General features: G+C 37.8%; 1 protein-coding gene across 2 annotated transcripts in view; it reads right to left on the bottom strand.

The window, feature by feature from the left end:
- Positions 1-22,570, bottom strand: part of Adgrl4 (adhesion G protein-coupled receptor L4) — a 99,440-nt gene that overhangs the window by 20,142 nt on the left and 56,728 nt on the right. For both annotated transcript variants that reach the window (XM_029537833.1, XM_021196452.2), the window contains 5 exons: positions 18,220-18,422; positions 16,315-16,491; positions 14,826-15,029; positions 7,912-8,132; positions 7,722-7,788 (listed from right to left, as the gene is read on the bottom strand). In XM_029537833.1, coding sequence (XP_029393693.1) covers positions 7,722-7,788; positions 7,912-8,132; positions 14,826-15,029; positions 16,315-16,491; positions 18,220-18,422 — 872 coding nt within the window. The remainder of the gene's footprint in view (positions 1-7,721; positions 7,789-7,911; positions 8,133-14,825; positions 15,030-16,314; positions 16,492-18,219; positions 18,423-22,570) is intronic.

Genomic DNA, 22,570 nt, shown 5'->3' with positions numbered 1-22,570 from the left:
AGTCTTCTTAAGATTAGGATTCCAAACCGGAGGCATTTCCTAGGATAGCTTTAATGTGGTTATCCAGTGCACAATGCCTACGCCTAGACTGTGATTATTTCTCATGTCTGCTTTTCGTACAAGAGTAAAACTAACCTTAATAGTACAGGCTAGACTAGAGGCAGTTTTCAGTTCAGGGAACTAGGGACATGGCACTCAGGGGAATATTGATTCTAGATATACTTGAAGGTAGCATAGGTACTGGAATCTAGGGAGTAGGAGCTGCAGATGATGGGGAGTTCCCACGATGCCCTGCATAGTGTTACAACAAAGGTTTTGCCCAGTGTCATCAAACCTGTGCTATAGTAAAGAACCAAGTTTCATGAACCAAGTTTCTTCTGCCTTTATTTAGTCTGAGAGCATCATTTTGACTTTATAGTAGGTAATAATACCACATGTTGGCATAAGTATTAGAAAAAGGCCATTTCATATAATTTGATGTAACAAAAATGAATTCATGTAATTTTTATGGGATAATTATGTAAATTTTCAAATCTGCACATACTTGCATTTCTACATCTAAGATGTGCTCCTTGAGACTGTATTGATGGATACACAGCCACGGTGGGACTTAAAGTTTTCACGCAACACTGTTTTTAATAAGAAAATGCTGGAAACAAACATTTATCCTTAGGGAAGCTTTTAAATACACATTCCTATGAAGCAAGGATATGAATGGTAAAAGTGTATGTTCTAGTGAAGAAAGATGGATAAGATATATTGTAGGCTATAGGTGATTCAAGGGTTATTTTTGTTTTGCTTTTCTTGAGTTTGCAATTGAGTTCACATACCATAATAATGATCTATTAGAATACAGATAAATATGATGAAAGAAGTATAAATGTCCTGGCATAAAAACAATAAATACATACATATATATGTATGGATATATAGGATGAATATGTACATGGATATATAAGCATATTATATATATGTTTAGTATAAAACTATCAATACAAAGGCAACCCTGGATGAAAACTCTCCTCTCTAGGAAGAGATTTACAGCTATGCAGAGACAAGCATGTGTCAGTGAAGGGGTGGTTGCACCTGACAGGAACTGCTTAGATGTGCATATCCTTGATTTTCTTGAGGTGTGAATCGTGACCATAAGTTCTGTCACAGGAGTAGTAGGTTACAAGGAGTGCAAATATAGAATGGAATTAAACAGTCTTATGATATTCATATGTCTCTCAACCTTGGACAATTGTGAAATTCAAAGTGTAGTGACATCACAGAATATGTGTACACCTACACTCATAAATGATTACAAGTCCTCGCTTATATGAATTGTATGAATTACTCATTTGCAGTACTTTTAACTGGTATTTCTTTAAAGGGAGATAGGAGACTAAACAGAGAAGGGGCCGTCAGAGGGGACAGCGATGGCACCCGAATGGTGCGCTAGTTGAGTGGATGCCAATTTGGAAGAGTGGTAACACTGCCATGATTTATTACAACAGTTTGACTTAAATCCTAGTGAAAGATCATAGCTTTAAAGAGCATTGGAGCTCTCCATTGGGCTCCTCCATCAGAACTTAGGGATCCCTGTGGACAGCTCAGGAGATGAGGAGGATGTAGTCAGAGAGGATGGAGGGCACCAGGAGAACACATTGCATTAACTAAGCAGGGCTGATAGAGGTTCACAGAGACTGAAGCAGCAAGCATGGGGCCTACATGGGTCTGTACTGGGCCCTTCATATACACGTTATGGCTGTTTTCTTGTGGAACTCCTACTGGTGTGTCTCTGACTCTTTTGCCTAGTCTTGGGGCTCTTCCTTTTATTGGGTTGCTTTGAGGGCTTTTAATATATCTTATTTTATATTGTTTTGTTACATTTGGTTGTTGTCTTTGGAAGCCTGCTCTTTTCTTAATGAAGTGAAAGTAGTGGGAGTGGATCCCAGGGAGAAGGGAGGTGGGGGGAGCTGGGCAGAGTGGAGGGAGGGGAAACTGCAGTCAGATGCATTGTATATGAGAAGAATCGATTTTCAATTAAAAAAATTCCTTATGTAGACACAGCCTAATTAGTATTTGTGGACTTAGCTTAATCCTATTGTTCAATAACTGAACATATATCTATGGGAACATTCAATTTCTATGTAAAAGTTGTCTAAATTCTCATGAGCTCCTTTTTATATTTGTTTACTTGAATCTAGCAGCTGGTATACATATTGTTAAAGGAACTCAACATTAAAGATTAAAAATATTGAAAAATATGGAAATCATCTGCAGCTTGAAGCTCACTGTTGCAAGGACTTAGAAGTCTCTTTCCCACCCATCTTATTTTCAAAAGTATCGTCAATCCTTTTATGCATAGTCACAATCGTTAAGTGTTTAAATGCTGTGATTCACAGATAGAATCAATGGGGTCACCAGTTTCTCATTTCTGGACTCAAGAGATGCTTAATATTAATAATTTCATATCCGAGGAAGGGCTTGTATATCATTGATGGAAAATATGTTGCTGTTCAGATATTTTTAGCAGTTAACTCTTAACAGGGGAGACTGAATATTTGAAAAAGCATACCCAAGAAGAGCAAAAGCAACAGAGCTGAAATAATTCAGGCATTACTCATTTATATTGTGTCTCAAAGATATTCTATGTTCTGATGTGAAGCCCGGGATACCCCTGACCGTGCAAGATGATGGTGACTGTAAAGGGTTCCAGAGCATCCTTGTACCTCAGACAAGGCTTGTTGCTCACTCAAGGTCATAAAACCATCACCACTAACTATCTATTTAAATTTGTTACTTAACTTATACTTTGTCATTTTTTTTCTAGAAACTTAATATTTATTTTTATTAAATTTCTATTTTATTTGGTCAGTTTTAGTTAACTATTTTGGCAGAGCATACTGCAATCTACACATTAGATAATAGCAGGCATATACATTATATTTTGCCATAATTAAATGCTGTGACATATTCATTAACATTTTCAAAGCTGGAATCGACACAGCACGCACATGCACACGTGCTGGATTTGATCGCACATATTCTAGTGCATATGATTTGGGACTTTGGAACTCCTGTTTCAAAATTTGTCTTTTTTTGCTTGACTTTTTAGCAGAGAAGGTAAGAGTAAGAGAGTTATAAGATTTTCTTCTGCATCAGTTGGGATTTTCCTTTTGTTAGTTGCCAAAGAATGGATGCTTTATAATGTATGCTATTTACCCTGGCAGAGTTGAGCTCTTCTGGCTTTAAGCTCCTCATTTATTTTTTTGGGGAGTCTAGGACACAGAGGGATCAAGCACCCAAAGCAAGACCACACGTCTTTTTTGTTGCCTCATGCATTACAATGGTTTTATTATTAAATCAATTAAAATTCAAAATTGATAAATGAGGACTCATTATGTGTTCTCACTATGTGTTCTGGGGTTGTGTAAAATTATTCACAGAAAGTTATCACATGCAGTAGTAGAGTCAAAAGGTACAACAGAGGATAGAGTACAAATTTTACGTGAGTACATTCCAGAAATAGAACGGTTTCAAGTTTGGGAAAGGCGCCACAGCTCTCTGCACTAGTTAATAATTTCTGAAAGCAGAACTTCACGGAAAATTTCATGATTATCAAGGAAAAGGACTTCACCCTGGTCAGGGGTTAAGAGATCATGATGGCCTACTGAGCTTTTCAACCAAGTATCCAAATCTCTGGGGAGGTATGGCAAAGGAAGGCTGAAAGCAGGAAAAGAAGTGGATTCCCAAAGCTTTGTCTTTATTTGTGGTCATGACCATTTTAGGCAAGGAACATAGTCAGCACTAAGGCTGTGGTGGTAAACAATGAACTCACATCTGCTCAGACTATTCCAAAATTATAGAAAAAAGTGATCAGACAGTAGTTAAAGAAGAGTCAAGACAAAGTGAAAGTTGTGTTTTAGATAAAGGCAAGAAATAGCTTTAAGTCCTACTTTTAGATCTGTAGCTTATGCCAATCACTTATCATTTTTGGGTCTCTTTTAAATGCTCCAATGGCATAATAAAACTGTAGGATATCTAAAAATAATGAATATTGAAGTACTACCATGCATGTCAAAGTAGTGTGTACTTAGTAATTTGTAATACTTATTATTGATACTAGACATTTCGTAGGGAATAGAAGAGGTCTGATTGTAGAGTAGAGAACTACATAATTTCATTTAGTTGCTAACTAGTTAGTTTAATTTTTTAGCTAGTAAGAAATAAGAGTCGAGACCAGGGTGATACCTCGATGAAGCTTAATTTTTGAATCCATAAGAGTAAGTACATGAGGGTGCTGTTTCTTCCTTGGCCCTTTGACAATTTTCAAAGGATTCCTACAAGCTCAAAGGGCTGCTTGACATCACCTCAAGTTCACAATTAAGTCTTCTCCCTGGCCCGTTTCACATAAATGCAGAATCTGCTCTTTTCCTCCCTATAAGCAGCATTCTCCATCCTCGTCAGGGCTTCTTAAGAGATCATGGTGGCCTACTGACCTCTTTTCACCCCCCCCCACCCCCAGTCATTATTTATCCTTCTGCTGTTTGTTTTATTTGCAGGTCAATCAATCACTGTTACAGTATCTCAGTATGCATGGTATGTCAATCACTGTTACAGTATCTCAGTGTGCTTGGTGTGTTGATCATTGTTTCAGTATCTCAGTGTGCAAGGTGTGTTGATCACTGTTATAGTAGTATCTCAGTGTGCATGGAGTATCAACCACTGCTACAGTATTCCAGTACACAAGGTGTGTTCATCACTCTCTTACTATTTGCAACTTAATTATATCCTTCAGCATGTTTTCCTACCAGGGAATTCCCAGGGATTTTCTAATCAGCAGGTATAATGCTGTCCTTCAATTGCAAATAATAAAATTTGAATATCTGAAGGAAATCTCTGTTCAGTGTGTCCACATGGTTTATCTACCTGTAGAGGAGTGTGGAGTTAGTATGACTGGGTCTTGGATTCTGGTTATTCCTTGTCTAGGTCCACTGACTCCTGATTGGAGACAGATCTGGCCGCCTACTGGTAGAGGCAAACTTCACGACACCACTTTAATTTAGTCTTTTAATTCTTTAATTACTCATTATTTTTGATATATATGATGGCATCGATGTATATTTTATGCGTAGGCACTTAAAGTACTCCATTCCTATATTGATTCTTCCTATCCATCAGAGGAATATCCAACCATATTTATATCCAAACCCTGTTTGCAGCCAGGGAACCTGCAACCCCTTCCTCTTGCTTCACTCTTTTCCTAGCATTTTCTTTCTCTCATTTTTCTTTCTCTCATTTTTCCTTTGTTCCTTTGCCTCCTTCCTTCTTTTCTTCTTTCCTGTGTTGCTTTTTTCTTCTATCCTTTTTATGTTCTGAGAGTGGCTCTTCTGCTCTAGCCTGGGCTGATCTGTAGCTGAGGATGACTGTGGTGTCCTGATATACGTGCATGAGCATCTCGAATACTAGGATTAGACTTATGCCTCCCTAGGCATGCCTGGATATTTTCTCTAAACAGAAGAGCTGAAGGTCTTTTGTTGTTGTTGTTTCCCCCTTCTTTCAATGTTAGGATCTCTGTATGATAATGCTTCCCCTCCCCTCCTAGATACACTAGGAAAGGTGCGGCCTGGAGGAAACTCTAATCAAATGTTGATGGCAGTCCCTGTGCTCACATATGGCCTGCAAAAAGGAGACACTTTTCAGTGAGCTCATAAAAGTGTGTTTACCATGCTCTGCTGTTCTTGGACAGTCACTAATTTTCCTTAACACTGGCAGCAAAACCAAAAGATCTAGAAAATATAATCCATGGTGACTAAGAACTATGGACTATCTATGAGACACTTTCTGCCCTACTATCTTCTGCAAAGACTCTAGAGTCACAGGCCAAGAAAATATGGTTGGCTCACAGTTTCTCTGACTTTATTATTACTGAACAAGAAATTATACTGTGGCAAGAGGAGTGTTTGCAGTTGAAGTCAGCTTATGCCACTGCATCATCAAGATTTTTAAGTGTGGCTGAAGAGTCAGGATGACTAAACTTAACTGACTCACTTTGATACTGTAATTAGTAGTTTGGGTTTTTTTTAATTTTAGTTTTTATATTGTTTTTTATTAGATATTTTCTTTATTTATATTTCAAATGTTATCCCCTTTCCTGCTTTCCTCTCAGAAAACCCCCCATGATAATTAGAATGCATTTTAGAGAATGCCTAAAATGCCTCGCCCATTTCTTAAGCAGTCAGACCATCTGGTTAACCTGGCAAAGGTTAGCCAGAATTGAATAGAAGGTTGACTGATTTGTTCAATCCAAACTAGAAAATTGTGATAGACTTCACTTACATTTCTGGAAGTTTTCAGCATCAATTTTAGGTAGCTCACCCAGAGTCCGAGGTATCTATTTTCATTTGTAAATAACTTTACAACATTCAGAGAAAAATTCTATGCCGTCTTGCTTTAGAGAAACAAGGCCCATTTCTTCCTGTTTTCAGCATAATTCTTAGATTTCCATGATTCATCTAAGCATTAAGAGTTATTATTCACATGCTTTGTTGAGAAGATATCAGTAAAAAGAACACATAAAATATCTTCACATGAAATACTCATATCAAAACTACCAGCAAAGATACATGAATTGGACACTACTTGGTATGTGTTATGATGTGGACTATGATACTGATGCTATAAATTAAATTAGATCAAATAATTATGGTAAATATCTAGCCAGTAGTTTAAAAACATTTGCTGGATTAACTCTGAGAATTATGAACAGTGTTAGTGGTCATTAGTAAGCGTAATTTCCACACCACTAGCAAACAACTCCTCAGAACTCTCTGCTTTGCATACACAACCATTTCTATTTAGCTATTCCATCCCAACCGTAAAAAATTCAAAAAAAAAAAAAAAGAGAGAGAGAGAGAGAGAGAGGAAGGAAGGAAAAAGGAGTCTAGTTTATGGCCAAATCATATGGGAGAAAGTTTTCCAAAATATTCTCAGAGTTGTTTTTTTTTCCCTGACAATTTGTTCCTTTCTTGCATCTCGTCAGGACTCCCTTGTTCATTGACAGACTATTATGTTCACAATGGTTACTGAAAACTTTCAGCACTCAAAAATGCTCGTGAGACATATAAAAATGTCTTTATTCAGACTGGAACATATAATACCTGCCAAATTTGTAGGTTTGAAGCCACTTTCAATAGGAATTAAAAGGCCTCCTTCCTTGTTGAAATAGGACTATCAATAGACAACTTGTCTGCTTGGGAGAAATAGCAGGTTCTTGTCTCTGATGTTGCAATTTAGTTTAAAATCACTTTGTGATGACAGGGTACATAAAGATGACAAAACTCTAAAGATGACAGTCTAATTTTCAAAGATGACCGATCATCGATAAAAGATTAAATAACGTAAACATTTGAAATGCCAGATTATCAGGTGGTGGGCACACTTACAGCATTTCAGGATGCAGAGACACTGCTGATAAGACAGCAGATACTTCTGACATTCCTTCTGTACACTATAAAATTATCCTTCCCCAGGAGATGTAAATGAATGGTAATTGCTTTTCACTTATGAGTTATGTATTTATCTCCATTCTAATGCAGTATATTAAATGGTACCAAACAACAGTCACAGAGTGGTCAAAATCAGTTTCTACAAAGCCCCATGCCTGATTTGGAAATGTTCTTCTCAACCATATTCAGTCCTTAAGTTTTAATAGCAATTTTTAATATACGTACAAGAATGATTAGACATGCTGGTCCTATAAAGCTCCAAATGAAGTTGTTTTCAGTGCTCAGCCAACATCTGAAAAGTGAGAGATAAGTATCAGTGAATATTCTGCATGGACCATAGCAAAACAACATTTTAAAAGACACACAGAGCATTCAGTAGTGTCTTCCAAGTGCTCAAAATGTCTGCTTGACTTACACTTTGGTGGTACCATAATATCTATATCCTAAAGATGCTGAGAATCCAACAACTACAGCTGGGCTGAGATAGCCAAAGATATAAAAGTTCTTGTGTAGAAACCCCTTGTTGTAGATGACGCCAACAACGATGAGGTATAGGTGAATGCCTTCGATGCACATCCAGGCAAAGGCAGCTAAGAAGAAGTAATGGAGCAGGCCAGCAATGATGGAGCAGACCAGCTAGAACACAAGCAGGAGAAGAAACCATAAGCAACATTCTCACTGTAATTATTGTATCATCCGCCAACGTTCTTCATAAAGGATGCTACTTTATACCATGTCTGATCATGCTAAAATAGTCATGTCTCGTCAGCTTTGTTTTTAAGATGCTCTACTTGAGGCTTATTTAAAGGAGCTCCACTTCATCAATGGGAAGTGCCAACTGACCTTGTGACAGAATTAACCTTACTGACTTTTCTTGAGATTTGTTGTTTTTATGTATTAATGTTCTGGGATACATTGGGAGATCTTTCCACAAATTATTTGTTTCTCAGTGACCGTATGGTAGTTTAAACTGACTTCTGTCTGGATATCACTGACCTTTCCATTTTAAAATTCAAAGAATGTAAATTATCTTAAATAATATAAAATAAAGTGAACATCTTGATTAAGTGGCAAAATTGAAAATGTACAAATAGTAATACGTTTCACCAAAATGTACATTGTAGAATTTCTTCTGGCTGTAAGTTTACTATGTAAATTTGAAATGTGTTTTCATTAAACATTTTTCTTGAGTATTTATTTATTACTTAGATCTGGAATTATTAGAACTGGGCAGTGATGGCACATGCCCTTAATCCCAGCACTTGGGAAGCAGAGGCAGGTGGATTTCTGAGTTCAAGGCCAACCTGGTTTATAGAGTGAGTTCCAGGACAGCCAGGGCTACACAGANAAACCCTGCCTCAAAAAACAAAAAAAATGAAAAAACAACAAACAAACAAACAAAAAACTGGAATTATATTTAAATTTTCTTTTTTTTTTAAAAGAAACTTTATGTGTATGTTTGTTTGTCTACTTGTCTGTATGCATACCACATGTATGTGGTACCCTTGCAGGCCAGAAGATTCCTGGATATTGGACTTTTACCCCCAAAAGTACTTTATTTATTAAAAAACTAAAACTGTAATGATATTTATTTTTCATATGTCAGGAAAGTTAAATTTTCTCCCCCTCAACTATTAAACAAATGATGCCATTTCACTCACTGATCCTGCAGAGCACTGGAGTTCAACTCCTACCACCTACACTGGACAGTCTACAAAAACAAGATAAAAACAAAGTGGACTCTTTCAAAAACATATGCATGCGTTCATGCCTGCACACACACACACACACACACACACACACATGCATACACACACATACACACATTAATTAAACAGTGAAATAACATTCCCTCTGAATATGCCTTCTTAGTTTTAGGAAAACTTGACCTCATGTTTAGAGATGTCTTGGGTATTCCAGATGATGAAGGGAATTATGGATTAATTTATCATTTGAAGGTGTTAAAAATAAACACAAGAATTTGATTGCCATTGCTGAACCAAGACTTATATCTAACAGACTAAAAAGTCATGTGAATTTTGCTATGAAATTGAGATAGACGTACAGTTCGAACTGATATTGAAAGAATCCAAAGACACCATTAGACTGATTAATTCACATCTGTTTGTGGTAAGCAGACCTGGAAATTTTTTTTTTGAGAGGAGTTAATTTTATCTTATATCTTATAGTACATTATGAATTGTAGTCAGGACAGAAAATCAAACATGAGCTTGGAAGAAGGCACTGAAGAAGAGGTCATAAAGGCATAGAATTACTGTCTTTTGCAGATTGACTTCTTATTCCAGCTGTTCAGGAATGGCACTTGCAATAGTAAATCATCAGTCAAGAAAATACTCAGTGATCTTTTGTCTACTAGACAATCTAATGGAAACATTTTCTTAACTGAAGTTTCCCTTTTTCAGTTTGACTCCTGTTAGATTATATTTGATAAAAAAAAAAAAAAAAGAAAGAATGAAAGAAAGACAGAAAGAAAGGACAAAAAAAGAAATGAAGAGAGAAGAAAGGAAAGAAGGAAGGAAGGAAGGAAGGAAGGAAGGAAGGAAGGAAGGAAGGAAGGAAGGAAGGAAGGAAAGATTTTCTCAAAGAACAAGCTCCTGATTTGTTGATTCTTTGTGTAGTTCTTTTTGTTTCTACTTGGTTGATTTCAGCCTTGAGTTTGATTATTCTCTGCCCTCTACTCCTCTTGGGTATATTTGCTTCTTTTTGTTCTAGAGCTTTCAAGTGTGCTGTTAAGCTGCTAGTGTATCTCTCTTTAGTTTCTTTCTTTCTTTTTTTTTTTAATAGAGATTTTCTTCATTTACATTTCAAATGTTATCCTGAAAGTCCCCTATACCCTCCCTTTCTTTTTGGAGGATTTCAAAGCTATGAGTTTTCCTCTTAGCACTGCTCTCATTGTGTCCCATAAGTTTGGGTATGATGCGCCTTCATTTTCATTAAATTCTAAAAAAAACAAACAAAAAAAACCCCAAAAAACTTTAATTTCTGTATTTATTTCCTCATTGACCAAGTTATCATTTAGTAGGGTGTTGTACAGCTTCCATGTGTATGTGGGCTTTTTGTTTTTGTTGTTATTAAAGATCAGCCTTAGTTTGTGATGATCTGATAGGATGAATGAGATTATTTCAATCTACTTGTATCAATTTAAGAGGGTTTTGAGACTGATTATATGGTCAGTTTTGGAGAAGGTGCCATGAGATGCTGTGAAGAAGGTATATTCTTTTGTTTTAAGGTGAAATCTTCTATAGATATCTGTTAAAACCACTTGGTCGATCACTTCTGTTAGTTTTCTGTGTCTCTAGTTTCTGTTTCCAGGATCTGTCCATTGGTGAGAGTGGGGTGTTGAAGTCTCCCACGATTATTGTGTGCAGTGTACTGTATGCATTGAGCTTTAGTAAAGTTTCTTTTATGAATGTTGGTGCCCTTGCATTTGGAGCATACATGTTCAGAATTGAGAATTTCTTTTTTTTGGTAGATTTTTCATTTGATGAGTATGAAATGTTCTTTCTTATCTTTTTTTTTTGTGATAACTTTTGGTTGAAAGTCAATTTTATTTGATATTAGAATGGCTACTCCAGCTTGTTTCTTGGGACCATTTGTTTGGAAAATTGTTTTCCAGCCTTTTACTCTGAGGTAGTGTCTGTTTTTGATACTGAAGTGCATTTCTTGAATGCAGCAAAATGCTGGGTCCTGTTTACATATCCTGTCTGTTAGTCTATGCCTTTTCATTAAACAAAGAAATATCCTTCGTTATATAAATTATTGGGGAAAAATCAAAATTTGAGTTAATTGATGTTAAGAGATATTAAGGAAAAGTGATGGTTGCTTCCTGTTATTTTTGTTGTTGGAGGTGGAATTATGTTTGTGTGACTATCTTCTTTTTGAGGTTTGTTGAAAGAAGATTACTTTCTTGATTTTTTTTAATAGTATAATTTCTCTTCTTGTGTTAGAGTATTAATCTTTGTAGGGCTGAATTTGTGGAAAGATATTGTGTAAATTCGGTTTTGTCACGGAGTATCTTGGTTTCTCCATTTATAGTAATTGAGAGTTTTGCTGGGTATAATATCCTGGGTTGGCATTTGTGTCCTCTTAGGGTCTCTATGACATCTTCCCAGGATCTTTTGGATTTCATAGTCTCTGATGAGAAGTCTGGTGTAATTCTGATAGGTCTGCCTTTATATGTTACTTGACCTTTTTCCCTTACTGCTTTCAATATTCTTTGTTTAGTTCATTTGGTGTTTTGACTATTATGTGACAGGAAGAATTTCTTCTCTGGTCCAGTCTATTTGGAATTCTTTAGGCTTCTTATATGTTCATGTGTATCTCTTTCTTTAGGTTAGGGAAGTTTTCTTCTATAATTTTGTTGAAGATATTTACTGACCCTTTGAGTTGGGAATCTTCTCTCTCTTCTATACATATTATTCTTAGGTTTGGTCTTCTCATTGTGTGCTGGATTTCCTAGATCTTTTGGGTTAGGAGCTTTTTGCCTTCTGTATTTTCTTTGACTGTTGTGTCAATGTTTTCTATGGTATCTTCTGCACCCAAGATTCTTTCTTCTATCTCTTGTATTCTGTTGGTGATGCTTGTATCTATGACTCCTGATCTCTTTCTTAGGTTTTTCTATATCCAGGGTTTGTCTCCCTTTATGATTTCTTTATTGATTCTACTTCCATTTTTAGATTCTAGATGGTTTTCTTCAATTTCTTCACCTTTTTGGTTGTGTACTCCTGTAATTATTTAAGGGATTTTTGTGTTTCCTCTTTAAAGGCTTCTACCTAATTACCTGTGTTCTCCTGTATTTCTTTAAGGGAGTTATTTATGTCCTTCTTAAAGTCCTCTATCATCATCATGAGATGTGACTTTGAATCAGAGTCTTGCTTTTCTGGTGTGTTGGGGTATCCATGGCTTAATATGGTGGGAGAATTAGGTTCTGATGGTGCCAAGTAGCCTTGGTTTCTGTTGCTTATGCTCTTGCCCTTGTCTCTCACCTTTTGGATAACTCTGGTGTTAGCTGGTCTTGCTGTCTCTGTGGCTTGTCCCTTCTGCAAGCCTGTGTGTCAGTAGTACTGGGAGACCAGTCTTCTATGGGATGAATTTGGGCATGGAGAGCTTTGGCACAAGGTCATCTCCAGGGTGTATACAAAAACCCAAAAGTTCCTGTCCCTGGCTATTCCTTGGATCCTGTGTCCTAATGACTCTGGGCTGGTCCCTCTTGGGTCAGGAATTTGAGTAGAAGTGGTGGTGTTACATGTGTTCACAGGTGTGCCAGTACTCCTGGGAGACCAGTTTTCTCCTGGTGGTGTTTGGGTATGGAGAGCCTTGGCACAGGATTAGCTCTGAATGCAGATAGAAACTAGAGATTGGTGGTTGTGAGCCACCAAATGTGGGTGCTGGGAACTGAACTCTGGTCTGTGGCAAGAGCAGCAAATGCTCTTAAGCACTGAGCCATCTCTCCATCCCCTGGAGTTAGGTTTACAGAAACTAACAGGAAAAAGCAATGCCCTGAGTAGTAAAATTAATATTATGAATTACTGGAAGGCTCACGCAATGTACATACTTATTTTCCTTATTAAAACTATGTAGTTAATGTAGAAATGGCTAGGTGGTTAAGAATATTAGTTCCCAGGGAGGATGAGGTATGGTTCGCAGCACCCATGGTGGCTCACAATCATTTGTAACTACAGTTCCAATGGATGTAATGGTCTCTTCTATACTCTGACAGCAATAGACACTCAAGTGATGCATGCATATACATGCAGGTAAAATACTCATACTCATAAATAAATCTAAAATATTAAAACTTGTATAATTCAAGAATAAGGAGATTACATGCTAAAATACAAATGGAGACTATTGGATAAAGTGGGGAAAAGAAAGATTTCTGAAAGCTGAAATTTGGCAGTCACTTAGGGGAAAAATTGGTATTGAATTAGAGCTTAAAATGGGTAGATTTCACTGGAAAGAGTTGATCAAAACATTCAGAAAGAATAGTAGAGAAAAAAGGCGGGGGGGGGAGGAAATTCACACCTACATCCCAGAGGACTGAAGGGTATCTAGAACTGAGAGGTGTCATGAATTCTGACACAAAGCCTAGAGACAGTTTGTATGAAAAGAAGGGTGTTGTAGGTCTCCAAATTCAGAGGGAGACTTAACCACTGGTTACTACCTTCAGTCCTTGGAGGATATATAAGGGGGAAAGAAGTGCACAGTCTCTTTCCTGATTTATCTCTCAAGAATACATTTCTCTAGCCAGTGCATGGCAGGTATTACATGTGAACTTCAATGTGGTTCACACCCTCAGCCAGGGCTACTGCCAGCCATTGGCCTACAGATAACCTAGTTGCCTAGAGACCAGGGAGGACTCTTGTGATCAATAAAGGACACTTCAAAGTACCCTAAGTCACCTGGGATGGCTCTTCTTATAAGTATACTGTTTGCCTTTCCTTTACTTAGAGTTGGACGTTGTTGGCTGCCTCTTCCAGTCTGAAATTCCAATATTCTCTCATGAGCATGTCCTTTAATACATATATACCTCTTTAACCCCACCGTGTGTCCTCCTTTTCTGCAGATGTAGATTAATAAAACATGAAACTCTGTGGTGAGGTCCCAGGTCACCTCATCTCTTTTTGTGCTTACTCTCTGTGGAGGTTTCCTTGGCCAACGAGAAGTGATACAATTAGGAAGTGCGGTGTTATTGGAGGAGATATGCCCTTGTTAGAGGAAGTGTGTCACTGTGCTCAATCTCTGCCCAGTGTTGACAAGAGCCTCCTCCTGGCTACCTGTAGAAGCCAGTCTCTTCCTGGGTGCTTTTGAATCATGATGTAGAACTCTCAGCTCCTTCTCCAGTACTATGCCTGCCTAGATGGTGCCATGCTTCCTGCCAGGATGATAATTGACAGAACCACTGAAACTTTCTGCTGGCCCCAATTAAATGTCCTTTGTAAAAGTTGCCTTGGTCGTGGTGTATCTTCACAGCTATGAAACTCTAAATAAGACACTGACAATCTTTAAACAAACTTCATTTAGACGCCCTTCCAAACCTTGCTTATTGCTTATGCAAATACAGGTATTTCTTTGATATAAAATTTTGATTTTTCTCCAATAATTTATATAACGAAGGATATTTCTTTGTTTAATGAATTTGTTGAGTGTGTCATTTAAATATGTTAGCATTATCAAACATGCTAGATAACTTAAAACAATTATCTAGCATGTCTGCCGCACTGAGACATTTGTTATGGTTCATGTGACATGTTCAGTTAGAAAACACGAGAGAATAGAATAAAGTACAGTGGGGGCCAAGCTGCATACCTTATTTGTATTTATGTTGATGCCAATAAGAAAAACAAGTTCTGCAAGAAAGAGGCTGCAGCAGAGGTTCTTGTGAATTGTGGTCCGGGTGCTCTGAATTTCACTGAAGAACCAGAAGGTGAAAATGCAGATGGCGAGGCAGATCAGGGAGATGATTATTCCGAGTTGAGTGATCCTCGTCAGGATATTATAATCCTTAATTCCCTAAGGGCAAACAGTGACAGAGTGGTTAAGAGGAAGACGTAGTGACTTATCAAAGGGACTACAATCCCTCATGAACTTCTCAGGGAAGCATTAATCAAAGTGTTCATAAAATGTAAAAATAAAATGTACATTTAGATGAGAAAAACCTGTACTTAGTATCCAGAGAAATCTGATATAAATCATGTAGCAGGCTAACAGAACTATAATTAGTGATTTTTTTTCTCTCTGAGCATAGTATATATTAGTACATGCCTGAATAATGTTATCACCATCAGTTGCATGATATTGAAAAGGTAATTCATCATTGTAATGGGAAAATGGTTAATTAACACAGATTTATCAGTAGTAAGTCCAAGGCTTGTGTCTATGAGGTGATTCATCTAAAACACATTAAACAAAGGTAAAAGAAAAACGGGTGTAAGGAGGACCAAAATAGTGCGGTGGAGACGGAAATGGAGACCAGCTGTTTATTTTCATATAAAGAATAGAACCATTTCCCTCTTAACACAATGGGAAAAATAATCTTTATAATTTATACTGCTGAAATCAAGTGTTCAAGTGTGTGTGAGTGTGAAAGTGAGTGAGTATGTGTGCAAATAAGAGTGTGAGTGTATTATGACACTTAATAGACTTCAACATTGTATGGAAAAAAATTAGTGACCTGATAAAGAAGCTTGGAGCAGCACCAGATGAAAATTAAAACAGAGATACAGAGAAGGAAATTATATAATTATCATCATCATCATCACCATCATCATCATCATCTTTGAGGAAATAGTACTGAAGCAAACTACCTATTACAAGGATATTTGCCATATTTTTATATTTGAAAATCTTTGGGGTTTTACATTATTAAAGACATATTAGGTAAAAATGTGCCAAATTTTATTAGGCATCAAAATGATAAAGAGAATGATCTCCAGATACTATGAGAGTAAAATGTGTGAATGGCTATTGAAATATGCAAAATCTAGAGTAATGAAAAGATATTATGTCTTTCATGCAACCTAGTGGAGGTTATGGGTTAAGTAAGTTCTTGATAGGAAATAACCTAAAGATTTCTTATTACACATATCCTAGAGAGAAGGAAAGAATCAGAGACCAAACCAAGTCAAACCAACCCAAACAAAAACTGCAGACTTTTCAATTACATTAACCATACAGTTGACCCAAGGAAAAGAGATAAAAGGATTATTCTTTTCAGTGACACGGGGTAAGAAGAGAAAGGTTAAGGATGGCAAAGGACGGCTGCAGCTCTGTGAACACAAGCACACACTTGGCTTACAATGGAAGAACTAGAGGACATCAAAATCGCAAAGTGTGTCAGGTGACTACAGCGGCAGGAGGTGTGGGTGTCGTTTGAGTGTGTCAGCTCACAGCCTTCCGTTGACCAGCTGCCGTTGTTCATGGCATCGACTGAGTAGTTCCAAAAGGCACACTGTGTCTGGTGCTTATCTGAGAGCTGAAAAACAGACATCCCACCCATGAGACAGAGAAAACCACTGGAAGCAATGCGTGGTGGCATGTATTTAAAGCAGCACTGATGGGATTATCATGACACCTAACAGGATCACAGGACCAATGATGACAAATGACGCACAACGCTTGTTCTTTTGTAGCAGACCTGAAATTCAGATTGCAACGATGCTACATTTTTTTTTCTATTTTATTGAGTTGTGATAATTTTTATCAAGTGACATCACGTATATTTCAAACAGAAAAGGCATTACCAACATTCATCATCTGTCTTTATTCAGCAAATGCTTATTTTTCTATCAAACATTTGTTAGTTATATTAAAAAAATACAATGTTGACCAAAACAATATATATTTACTATTTGTCTTACATACTATTGTAAATAAAAAAACATAAAATGAGAAAAGCGAATGAGAAAGAAGAAAATGAAATGGGAAATAGCTCAAAGAGGCTCTTCCTAGAAGATAATGTCTCCTCATGTGAATGTGTAAGTATAGCACATTGATTTATGTGAGTGTGAGTGCATGTGAGTGTGGGTGAGTGTGAGAATGCGTGTGACTGAGTATAAGTGTGTGAGAGAATAAGTGTGAGTATGAGTGTGTGAGTGAGAATGAGTGTGAGTACATGTGAGTGTAAAAGTGAGTGAGTGTGTACAAGTGAGAGAGTAAGTATAAGTGTGAAAGTGAATGTGTGTGTAAGTGTGTGCAAGTGAGAGAGTATGACTATGAGTTTGAATGTGAGAGTGTAGTGAGTGAATGTGTATGAGTGTGTCTTAGTGTGATAGTGTGATAGTGTGAGAGTGTGTGTGTGTGTGATAGTGATTGTGTGAATGTGAGTTAGAGTATGAGTATGAGAGTGTGAGAGTATGAGTGAGTGTGAGAGTGAGTGTATATGTGAGTATGAGTTTGAGTGTGAGTGTGTGAATGTATGTGTGTATGAGTGTGTCTGAGTGTAATAGTGTGAGTGTGTGAGTGTGAATTTGGGTATGAGAGTGTGTGTATGAGTGTGAGAGTGTGTGTGTATAAGTGTGATAATGATTGTGTGTGAGTATAAGTGAGTTAGAGTATGACTGTGAGAGAGTGTGTGTATGAGCATGAGAGTGAGTGTGAGTGAGAGTATGTGAGTGTAAGTGTGAGAGTATGTGTGTGTGTGTGTAAATTTGAGAGTGAGTGTAAGTGTGAGTGTAGCTATGCGGATATTAGAGATCAGCTTTGAGGAGTCAGTTTTGCCCTTCTGTCACGTGATGTGCTTCAGAAGGATTACCTCAGGTTGTCAGGTTTGCTCCTGGAGCGGTTTCACAAACTCTTAAAGGACAAAATCATATCCTTAAAGATATGGGCATAGAAACTGGCAAAACTAATGATGTACTAAAAATAAAAGCAGAATACAGCTTAATTCTAACACATTTCACATGTGACTCATTAGTATTGACAAGAAACTTTGAGGAGAACTAGAAATGCGAAATGTTTTATAGAAAACTAGTTGAGTGTTGGGGCTGCAGCTCATTGGTTGAGCGCAGGCTTAGAATAGAAAGACATGGCTTCAGTTCCCATCACTGAGAGGAAGAAAGGGTCAAAACTAAACTACCCTTTTATTTTAATTTTCAATGTTCGTAGTCTCTAAAACTCACATATAGTTGAAGTAACAGCACCAAAGTATATCCTAGCTCACTGATTGTACAATCATTTTAAGCAATACCAGAAAACAACTTACCTTTACATGGCTTAGTGTAAATGTAATTTTTTCAAGTTCATATAATGTGGGTGGGTTTGAGCTAATTGAGGCAGAAATCACTGAAGAAATGACTTTTTCCTTTCCTTCAGAATTATCATTTTGAGTGTCCAGTAAGAAGTTATCAGACGAGGACAGCAAGGGGCCAATGCTCTTATAGCATAGGAATGCAACTACTACATTGCCTGTCAATCAAATAAATGCAGTCAGTGGACTCTTATGCAATGAAAATGTATTAAAGCTCTTTACAAAAAACTCAGTAGACAAACATTATACTCTATGGAAATCATAAAAGTTGAGATTGGAATGTAAGGCAAAATATCCCATGTGTGCGTTAGCATACACATTCATTTCTTACATTCTTGACCTCTGTCAACTATTACGGCATCATACTTTCACAAACTTTGGTATATTCCTAGACATACTGACAGCCTGATCCTAACAGAGAGCTGGAGTCTGAGACATGTTCACCCCTAGAGAGGTAAGCTTTGAGTCACATGTCCGTGTGCAAATGAGTTGGAATTAAGAAGACCAAGAAGTGATTAAGTTGGGTCATGCCACTGAGTTTAACTTTGGAATCTCTGTAGTGCTTTCCATTAAAGGAGCTAGAAAAATTACCCAAGGAACTGAAGGGGTCTGTAGCCCCATAGGAGGAACAACAATATGAACTAACCAGTACCCCCAGAACTCCCTGGGACTAAACCATCAACCAAAGAAAACACATGGTAGGACTCATGGCTCTAGCTGCATATGTAGCAGAAGATGGCCTAATCGGCCATCAATGGGAGGAGAGGCCCTTGGTCTTGTGAAGATTCTATGCCCCAGTATAGGGGGATGCCAGGGCCAGGAAACAGAAGTGGGTGGGTTAGGGAGCAGGGGGAGGGGGAGGGGATAAGGGATTTTTGGAGAGGAAACTAGGAAAGGGGATAACATTTGAAATGTAAATAAAGAAAATATCTAATAAAAATTAAAGACAAGAAAACATTGAGTTCTGTGGAGTCAGAAGAACCATATTTTACCACAGCACTATACAAAAGCAGTACCTGAATGCAGCCAAATGCTGCAGCATCACAAACACAAATATCAATAGTATGTTCAGAAAATACCATGATCACAAACCTGGGCTCCTCCACATTCCTTCCATATGATCACGTGATGTATAGTCTCTACAGTACATTCATCTCTATTCATTTTAATTGTTGCATGGTCCTATTTAACCTACGTAACTCACAGAACTTTTCTTTGACCTATCAGCTTGGAAGGCACCTTTGAAACAAATAGATATTAATCTATATGATGACTATACTTGTGTGTCCACACCTGGGGAAGAGGGAACCAAACTGAAGAAATGCTTCTATCAGAGTGACCTGAGAGCATGCCTCTGAGGTCTTGATTGCTAATTAATGTAGGAGGGGCCAATCCACCGTGGGTGGTGCTACACTGGCCAGGTGGGTCTGGGAGAGGCGAGGAAGCTACACAGGAGCCTGTGAAAGAGCCAACAAGTGGAGGTGGCCAAGCCTCTTCTTGGAAAGGTAGTGGCCAAGCCTCTTCTTGGAAAGGTACATGAGTGTAATACGGACAGCTCCCCTTATGACAAGGAATGAGGAGTTGGATCCCTTGCATGGCAAGACTAGTGCGGATATTCTTGCAGAATCTCCTGACCTTTCCTGAAGGGATTCTTGGTCCATTTTTGACTTGTGTTTGCATTTTTTTTTATTTAGATTTATTTATTTATTATATGTAAGTACACTGTAGCTGTCCTCAGACACCCCAGAAGAGGGAGTCAGATCTCGTTAAGGATGATTGTGAGCCACCATGTGGTTGCTGGGATTTGAACTCTGTACCTTTGGAAGAGCAGTCGGGTGCTCTTACCTGCTGAGCCATCTCCCCAGCCCTTGTGTTTGCATTCTTGACTTTGCTAATGCAGTTTTTACTTTCACTTTGTCTGTGACTAACATTTCTTCAAAATCAGAAAAAAAGAAAGCTAAGGCTGTGATTCATTCTTGCTTGTCTCTGAGGATCATGGGAGCAAACAGATCACCACCCCTCTGTTTGTTAATAATGGTGATTCGGCTGAATCAACCCAAGGCCCTGGTCTGGGTATTTCAGCTAACATCTGGGTATTCTCTTTCAACAGAAGCTTAGCTATGACAACAGTTCGTCAACCATCCTGTTCCAGGCAACAGCTAGATGTTTATCAAAAGGTTAGAAATGGTTGGCTGGATTGTTGGTTCAAAGATTTAATGTGAACATTCAGAGGTGAGCCAAGCATGGGCGGGGAACTGACACAGGTTACTATTGTGCTGAGATTCCCAGCCATTAGACGAATTAGATCGCCTGATTAGGGTATGGTGAGAAGCCAGGCACCAGTAATTAAATCATTATTTCCTCGGTATGTAGTCTATCAGCTTTCTATACTGTAACCACAATTGCTACCAACCACAGTCACTTGGTTAAGTGCACATGTGCTGAGTTCGAAATTAACTGCTTACTGGGGTCGTATAGATTATGGGATTCAAAAAACTGCAGGGACTGAGGAGGAGAAAGAAGGAAAACATACAGTGTGCACACTGTTGTTAAATGTCGGAAGTATTCCACAATCCTCCTTCAGGTTCTGAGCCCTGCCAGGCGGGACTCTGGCAAATAAGCAGTGTTCTTCCACGGTTTCTGTTTACTTCCTGCCACCAGGTTCTTCCTTGGCTTCTTTTCATGATAGACTGTAACTAGTAAGTCAAATAAATTATTTCCTCCTCCCAATTGCTTTTGAGGGAGAGCAAATAAATTGCTTTCCTCCACAACCTCCCTCTCCCAGTTGCAGTGTTAGAGAACCCTAAGTAGGGCAGTGGGGTGTATTTGAGCTAGTGACGTCAAGACTCTTAGAAATGATGATAATGTCTTCTGTCCTTTGACTAGGGCTTGAAGGAAGAACTTAAAACTTCAGAAGCATCAAGCCCACTTAGAGGGATAGTAACTTCTTAGGGGTCATGGGAAGAATCGGTCCCAACTGAAATAAAACATTGGTAAGAAAAGGTGACTTTAAATTGTTTTATTAATTGCTGCTCTCTGAAATGATATTTGAAACACCAATTTGTGATTTCGGACAAGATTTGAGACACCAATTTGTGATTTCGGTGGCATAGAAATCTCCAGCCCTTGCCACTGTATTTCTTTGATGACTATTCTATGAGCATCTCTCCTCTACCCCCAGCCAGAATTCTGAACCTTTTTACTTCTGACAATTTCTTGCTAATTTTAGGACTAATTGATCTTTGATCTTCCTTACCAGACTTGAGAGTGAAATGTTCCCCACTAAGTTGTGCTCTGAATGCTTGGTCTCCAGTTGGTGGGGATATCTTGAAGGCTACTGAGTTTTCAGGAGATGCTACTGGCCCTGAAGGAGTAAGTCAGCAGGCCTGAAGCTCTGGAGGCTACTCTCACTCTCTGTCCCAACCCGCTTTCTCGACTTCTTGGGAGGGATGGAATTTTCTACCGAGTCCACTTCCCTGTGCCATGAACTCCTCCAAGCCTCCCCCCACCGCAATGGCTGACTTAGATGGGCCCTTTCAAACTGTGAGCCAAATGAATCTTTTCGTCTTTTAATATTTCCTGCCGGATATCCTGTAACTAATACAACACAACTAGAAAGTAAGGCTCACTCACCAAGAAAATGGGTTGCAGATGCAGACTCATGGGGAAAGAATACATCATTTCATACTGAATTCCATCTGCTCTCATTTCTGGCTTATGATGTTTACGCTTTTTTGTCATTTATATTTTGTTAATATTAACATATCTTTTTCTAAGAACAAAAAGCTTCCTTTCATTCAATTTCTAGAACAAATGTGTAAGTATTTATCTCATGTAAATTACTGTGTTAAAGTTCCATATATATATGTTTATATATGTGTAAAATTGTAATATAAATATATGTACATAAATTTGTTACACACATATACATCATATACATGTACATGTATATACCTATACATATGTATATATATATAAATATATTTGTTAGTATGTATAGATTTTTCCTTGGATTTATTTGTTTATTCTTTTCTGTGGGAGTTCCAGCAATCATGTCTTTCCTGAGTGATACAACTATAGCTAGCATCCTAGATTATTGAAAACCATCAGGGAAAAACAAGTTAAGATTTTCCTGCATGTTACATTTCAGGAATAAGTTTTCCAATATGGTCTATACAATGAACTTGTTAAGAATCTTGCTCCCAAATGCCTTTCCAATCCTTTTTTTTTTTTTTTTTTTTTTTTTTTTTTTAGACAGGGTTTCTCTGTATTCTAAGCTGCACATTCTCTAGTGGTCTGCTTGGGG

Source organism: Mus pahari, chromosome 4, assembly GCF_900095145.1.
Source record: "Mus pahari chromosome 4, PAHARI_EIJ_v1.1, whole genome shotgun sequence".
Lineage (NCBI taxonomy): Eukaryota > Metazoa > Chordata > Mammalia > Rodentia > Muridae > Mus > Mus pahari.
This window is presented reverse-complemented; position numbering and strand designations above follow the sequence as displayed.